At 50.1% G+C, this 7431-nt stretch overlaps 1 protein-coding gene across 3 annotated transcripts; it reads right to left on the bottom strand.

Moving 5' to 3' along the window:
* Window positions 1–1286: 1286 nt before the first annotated feature.
* On the bottom strand, window positions 1287–6700 carry fam151b (family with sequence similarity 151 member B). 3 transcript variants are annotated; one of them, XM_069187495.1, is made up of 6 exons: window positions 6473–6698; window positions 5854–5979; window positions 5157–5316; window positions 3432–3652; window positions 2726–2861; window positions 1287–1745 (listed from the first exon to the last, which is right to left on the bottom strand). In XM_069187495.1, the coding sequence occupies exons 1-6, from the start codon at window positions 6594–6596 to the stop codon at window positions 1601–1603; spliced, it is 912 nt and encodes a 303-aa protein (XP_069043596.1). In that variant the 5' UTR covers window positions 6597–6698; the 3' UTR covers window positions 1287–1600. The 3 variants fall into 3 exon arrangements, with proteins under 3 accessions (XP_069043596.1, XP_069043598.1, XP_069043599.1); XM_069187497.1 differs by lacking the exon at window positions 6473–6698 and adding an exon at window positions 6368–6466; XM_069187498.1 differs by lacking the exon at window positions 1287–1745 and having other exon boundaries at window positions 2722–2861; window positions 6473–6700.
* Window positions 6701–7431: the final 731 nt, after the last annotated feature.

Raw genomic sequence — 7431 nt, 5'->3', positions numbered from 1 at the left:
AACTCGAATACCAGCAGGTGGGAGGTAAGGTGGAGGAGGGGGTCTATGAATGGAGCAGATTAACTTGTTAACACAGTGAGAGGCCGCCTTCTGGTAATGAATCATGAGCTCCAAACGGCACTTCTACATTTACATTTTTACATTACCGTCACATCGCATCCACAATTGTTCTCCTGTCGCAGTTCATTATTTAAAAGCAATAATCCTTTAGCAATTAAAACGTTACTTCTAACCCCAGAACAGTCTGCTGGGTCGAAATACACATTGCAGAGGAAAAAGAAAGGGAAATCAGCAGATTTAGAAAAGCAGCAGACATCAGACCACACCACAGCGCAGAAGAATGAAAGCACAAACACAGGTGTATTAAAATCCACCACTGGAAGTGAGTTTTGTGATGAACATGGATGTCTCCAGAGTTTAGACAATATCAAGTATAAGTAAATGCTTACTTATAAGTAAATCCTAAATATAGGATTAAAGGGAAATATATACAGTATAATTGGCACCAGGAGAGAGCATGGTAGGGGACAGCTAGCTTGACATTTCAGCACCACAGACTACAGTGCCACAGTGGACAGCTCCCCTTGTGTTGTGCGACAGATCTTCACTCCGTTTTTGAAGGCGGCCTCAGGCTCCACTATATTACATACAGTTCAAAGCTGTACACCTCTAACAAACGGTGGCATTTCTCCACCAAGAGCCTGGCGCACGTACCTACTTTTCTGTGTAAGTAATACAGAAACTGTGGTGTAACATTTCATCATTCGGAGAGCTCCGCAGAAACATACAGCATGTAGGCTTTGAATGAGCGAATGGACACCAGCCATATTCCTGCCCTGTCTTGACTCCTTCGCTCCCTGCGTGTGCAGAAACACTACACATGCCGGGGAGCATGCAAATCAGATAGATCACAAGCCGTTTGCACTGGGATTATCACCTCTGTGGTCATGAACCTGGTAAAAAACTGCAGTCAGTCATAGGCACGTGGCCACTCGCCGTTCAACAACTGTTCAAATATAGCAGTGGAGCTCAATGCCGCAGAGAAACGGCTCAAATACTAGAAACAAGCTGTTATCACATCACCTTCCGATCATATCAATTACCTGAGAGCAATATTTCGTACTTGCAGCATTATGTAGTATGCAACGGCACATTTTGATACAGAGGGTGGATTGAAGGTTCAGCTGAAATATTCAGATCTTATGAAATCATGGACTTCCGAGGAAAAAAACTGTTCTCTGGTTTCAGCTTCTCACGTCTGACCGATTCCGAAGGGGTCCACTGTGTGTTGATACAGTATTCTATGCAGCTTTATTGCACCAGTTCTTACAGAGCACCTTTCAACTCTTATCATTCTCAAGGCTCTATACATGAATACACACATAAAACCATATAAAATACATAAAAATGCATAGATATGAAATTGAACAATGAATGCATGTACCCGTGTGATGCCTTTTGCTGTCTTTCGCACTCCAGAAAGGCCCTCCTCAGATGCGGTTCCCTTCCTAGAGCTGCGCGGAGACTCCCCTGCTCCCCCGCGCGGCAGTGAGACCCCGAGCTCTGCCGTGAGGCGGGACAGGGCCGCCCGGGCGCGAGGCTAGCCCGGGCCTTTCGTGAGCAGGACGCCCTGGGCTTCTGGGACGTCGTAATAGATTCTGCTCTTGTCAAAGTCCTGCCGAAAGAGCAGCAGGTCCTCCTCAGGGTAGATGTCACCCTGTCCCGTCCACACCGTCAGGCTGTACCTGAGACAGAGACAGAGAGGAGCACACAGGTATGGACTCTGGGTCAACGATGGGGATTCTGGTGTGGGGTCACTGGTAGCCACAAACTGAAGGCAATCGACAAACCAACCCAAGAAAGCCTAATGACGCACCAGACCGTATGACTGATACCAGTGTGATCTGGTGATGAAAGGCCTGTACTGCATCCTTGGAATGCTGTTGAAAAAGGAACATACAGCAGGCACTGTATTTTTACAAATGATTTGACGTAAATCCCACAGAGTAGTAAGTGTGACTTTCATTCACAGACCGAACCCCTGTGAGTGAAAGTCACTGTGGCCTCGGGAATAATTAATAATTAAGCTTCTGTGGACACAGCTGTCAAGCGACCGGCAAGCACTTGAGCGCAAAGTGCTCCACCCAGGTGACCCTCAAAACATCGGGCATTTCTGGTCACTTACTAAATAAAATGTGGTAAGCCTTCAGGCAGCAGCCTTGAACACCGCAGGAAAAAACACTTTTCTTGTATCACAAGCTACGACGGCAGCGCAAAGCAGAATTCGAAGGCCCTACTTCTTCCTCTTCTGCACACACATAAACAGACAGCCTGGCAGCAGAAGAGAGCCCAGATCGATGGCTCTGCACCACTCCAGTCCAAAGCTCAAGAGCGAAAGAACTTAAAGACATTTCTTGTGCACTGGCATGCGCCATTAATATACCGAGCTGGAACTGCACCAGGTGCACAGAAGCAAGATCGTTTACGATGCCCAGCTCTTAATCTGCACCTCACCTTGTAAAGAGAGGAGGGAGTCTGTGTGAAAAAGTCTCCCAACAAAACCTTTAGAGATAATCAGGGCCCAATTCTTGCATGCTCCAGGCGAAGCAGAGCCCAGGAAGGTATAACCAGGGTCAGTGCCGAGTCAGAGGTGAAAGTCTGGAAACGGTCAGGCAACAAAACAAAACAGCCGTCCCAGCCTACCCCCCGCCGGAGCGGACCCTACCTGTCGGACTGCTGCAGGAGCCAGCGCAGCTGAGCGAAGGAGGGCCGCAGGAGCGCGGCCCGCACGGGGAAGCTCACCGGCTGCGCCAGGGCACGGCACACCGCCTCCATCTCCCGCACCATCTCCCAGCTGTACCCTGAGGCGCAACAGGACCAGAACCCTGAGCAACGGGCCCGGCGGGCGTCCTGGCTTTCTATTAACACGTATGTCTAGGACCACCCCCAGTACGAACACAGAGAAACAGCAAAAACATGTACCTTTTTTACATGTACATATGAAACAAGTATCGTACCAATATGCTTTGTCTTTACATCTATAAAAATATAACAACGAGACATGCAGTATTATCTCCCACCCCAATTCCAGAAACAGGGTTTAAATCCCCCAGTGTGTTGTGCATATTGAATTAAGTATTTGCCTTGTAATTCACACTATCTACACTCTGCACTATGTGTACCCTGTCTACAATGTCTATGCCAGTGTCCTGTCTGTATCTGCACCGTGGGCCAGGAGGAACAATATTTTGTTCCACTGTTTACTTGCATATGGCTGGAATGACAAATAAACGTGAACCTGAACTTCTCCTATAATGAAAACTGCAAACAGCGCTCCAGTGAGCTGGGGCTGCGGACACGTCCATCCTTACGATGCTCCAGTCCGGTGAGCGAGCCGGAGAGCCCCCCTGTACTCAGTGTGCATACCAGACCTGTGTTGTCAGCCTGGGGGCTCCCGCCAGTGGTCCACCCCAGAGACAGCACCGCCCCCGGCAGCGCGGCGCCCACTTCGGCCAGGAAGGCCTCGGGGTCCAGGGGCCGGCTGCCCCTGCCGCCGGGGCCAGGCAGGATGTCCGCGTTGATCCACAGGGGGCCCTGCAGGCGTTCCCACACGCGCTCCAGCAGCCTCAGGGAGGGGCGCACCGCGGGCAGGCTGGGAGCACAGGGGGGGAAGGACAGGGCCTCAGTCTCCCGCGCGTCTCCCGCTGCGCCCCCCGGCTCAGGAATGCCATCCCCATGGATATCTCGACTCGCCTTCCCCGAGCGCCTGCGAATCCAGACTCAAAACCTCCCTCTCCAGGAAGGCTCCCGTTTATTGCGAAGTCTGTCCGCTCCTCTGCATCTTCTCCCCCATTACAAACGCTTCTGATTCCCTGTGCTAATTTCATCTCCCATCCTTGTGGCTGTTTCCATTGGTTTTTTTTTCGACTTTTCTGTAAAGCAGAGAAGCTGCTTTTAAAGGTGCTAAATAAAATAAAGATGATAATGATGATGATGATGATGATTATTCAAAAACAAAGCCTGTGAGTGACCTGAATCACAGAAAGGACCGTGACTCTCAAACGCACTGACTGCGCTTACGAGCTGCACACCGGCTCGCCTGCCCAACGATGAAAGTAAAAAGGATTGCACATAAAAAAATGGGACCATCGTTGACAGCAGCCAAAAACACAAAAAACAGGGTCTCTAAACTTAGGTGACTTCTGCAAGGTGGGACTTGGGGCTCGATTCGCGCTACAGGCGACTGTCCGTGTGGAGTCTGTGAGATCTCTGCAGGCTGATTGACCTATGCTGTCCCTTCCTTGGGGATTTAAGAGGATTTCATGTTTCCGGGGAGTGTTCCCGGTAAAGCTAGAAAACTAGTACTGGCTAGATGCACAACAGGGAAAAACAAAACAAATAGCCAGTGTGAACAGAATGGCCTCATCTCCTCTCTGTGCTGCACTGGACTGGTATTTATTAACCTTTGGTACAAACACGCCCTCTCGTGGCAGCAAGCTGCTATAGCATCTTTAAAATGATAGAAAATAATAATAATAATAATAATAATAATAATAATAATAATAATAATAATTCCTTACACTTATATAGCACTTTTCTGGACAATCCACTCAAAGCTCTTTACAGGTGATGGGGATCCCCTCCATCACCACCAGTGTGCAGCCCCACCTGGATGATACTCACCACACACCAGCTCTCAGTGGGGAGGAGAGCAGAGTAATGAAGCCAGTTCAGAGATGGGGATTATTAGGAGGCCATGATTGGTAAGGGCCAATGGGAAATTTGGCCAGGATGCCGGGGTTACACCCCTACTCTTTTCGAGAAACACCCTGGGATTCTTAATGACCACAGAGAGTCAGGACCTGTTTTTACATCTCATCCGAAGGACAGCACCTTATTACAGTACAGTGTCCCCGTCACTATACGGGGGCATTAGGACCCACATGGACCGCAGGGTGAGCGCCCCCTGCTGGCCCCACTAACACCTCTTCCAGCAGCAGCCTCAGCTTTCCCGGGAGGTCTCCCATCCAGGTACTGACCAGGCTCACACCTGCTGAGCTTCAGTGGGCTCCCAGTTGTGAGCAGCAGGGTGATATGGCTGCTGGCGAAAGATGCCCTCCGTTTTCTTTGTGCCGACAACGGAGGCGAAGAGTCACCTTTTGAAGTCCAGCTTGATGCCTTTGTCGGACGCCAGCACCTCGTTCAGCCAGTCGCGCAGGGTGATGTCGCTGTCGGTGTCGGGCGGGTGGGCCATGACAGGCTCTCGGGGGGCCTCGCCCCGCAGGATGACGTCCGCTTCGATCATGTGGGCAGAACCTCGGGTGAAGCGCGGACCCATTTCAGTCAGGCTCGTTCTGAACCCCGGGGTCGTGAAAACCCTTCTCCGCACGCAACGAGCCCGGCTTCCTGTGGCGAGCCTGGCACCAGCGCCCTCCGTCGCTGTGCGAAGCCCGCGGCACCTACGAGGACCAGCCGACCCACGAAGACCATGGGTAGCCAAGATCTCCGGACGGCCAATGCGCAAACCTTTCGTCTGGGCTACATGGAGAGAATCAAACTGACGCAGGCCCGTCCGAAGACGTGCGACGCCTCAAGAAGGCTCCACAGCCGAAACACTGTTTATTTGCTCCAACGGGTTTCAGCGCGGAATAACACTCCACCTGTTGCTTTACCGCCTCGGAGTGCCGACGCAGGTCCCTACTCGAGCACTTTTATTGACACAGCCAAAGAAGATAAGTTTGCTTAACGGCCGTCGGAGATCTGTGCTACATGTTATCTTTGTGGCTCCAGTTGGCCCCCTGATGCAGCTCTGTGTGTTGGTTTATGCAACGACCTTAATAAAGTCTCCCTTACTTCTCAGCGCTTCTGCAATCTTGCTCTTGCTGTTGGCTGCGTGGTACCACACTATCTCCGCCGCGTCCCTCTCCTGTATGAGCGCTCTACCGAGGAAGTAGTCCAGCGTTTCTCCGCTCATTCTCCCTGGAAACACACACACAGGGGTCTGCAGCAATGGCGACAGCACAGCGCTAGAGGTTCACTCTTCAGAGCTATTCACACTTTTAAAATCGGTCAGCGAATGTTATGCTGGCCCTCAGCTACCCAAGGGTCCGAACAAATTATTTTATTTAGGATGCACACCTAAGTCCTTAGCTAGCGGCGTTTGCCGCCACACTGAATTTCACATCCCTGCCCAGGAAATCCCGTAACCGGACAGGTGATGATCGCAGCCCTCTTCAGCTCCACAGTGAAGAGGGCTGTACGGATTGTCGCCTACAGTATGCCTGCTGGATCTGACCCATCACAGAAAACACATAGCAACCACAAGGCCTTGAACATTTCCATCCAAAGCTCAGTTCCGAAGACTTACCACGTTTGCGCAGGCTGGTGCACACCTTATCTTAGGGGAGAGAGAGTTAAAACACGGTTTAAACAACCGAACAGACGAAAACACTACCTCGTCGTGTAAACGTACCTAGAGTAACGGGAGAGACGGCCCCCTCGAAAACCCTCAGGTTCCACAATGTCCAGACAACTGCCAATACCACGAACAAGGCAGCGGCTGCCGGCAAAGTACCGGGGCTTCCAAATTTCCGCATTGCTCACGGCATGTTTAAAAGGAACATGCACGACCCTTCCGAAACAGCGATAAACGATAATCTCTCCATTTAAACGGAACGCCCAACGCAGCAGTCGGGCTCTTCGGACCCTTGTTTTAGGAGCACCTGCCCTCGGTGCCGCGGCGACCTCTGGGAAATGTAGTTCCGAAATCGGCTCCCCGCGCCCCTGGTATCGAGAATCCATTTCCACTCAGTTTTAGTTTTTCCTGTTATGACTTCCGATGGTCCGGGTGTATCTGCAAGAGTGTATACATACACGAATATATATCCAACACAGACGCCTACTAAAGCTGGATAATTGAATTTAATGCTGTGTTTTTTTAAACTGTACCATGGCTTTATTAGTGAACATTGAGCAACCTGATACACCTAGACGCCCGCTCTCGACTACAGTAAAAGCTGGTTTCCCCCGTGTTTTTTTCAATCGAGTGTGTCTGTTCCTTCCTAAACTCCGGGTGGATTCTTTGAAAATACAGCTCTTTGACACGTGATTCGGTCCCTCGTTTAAGCAAAGCAAGCAAAAACTGATGTGATTTGGATTAAATAGGGGTTTAACATTTGGGACTTTCTGATGAAACGTCACGTTAGTGTTATTTAAAAACTGAGAACATGAGGCACTTCCCACCCCCCCACCAAAAGGGTCGTGGGAGACTGGAACAATTTACCCAGCTCTGTTGTTGAAGCTATTACCTTGGCTTTCTTCAAGAAACGAAATGGGTAAATGAATGACTTCTGCTTGTTTGTAACCTTTCATTAACACTCAGATTTCAGCTATGTCAATGTTTATGAACTTTAGATTTTAGATATATGTTTT

This window comes from Lepisosteus oculatus, chromosome 3 (assembly GCF_040954835.1).
Source record: "Lepisosteus oculatus isolate fLepOcu1 chromosome 3, fLepOcu1.hap2, whole genome shotgun sequence".
Classification (NCBI taxonomy): domain Eukaryota; kingdom Metazoa; phylum Chordata; class Actinopteri; order Semionotiformes; family Lepisosteidae; genus Lepisosteus; species Lepisosteus oculatus.
This window is presented reverse-complemented; position numbering and strand designations above follow the sequence as displayed.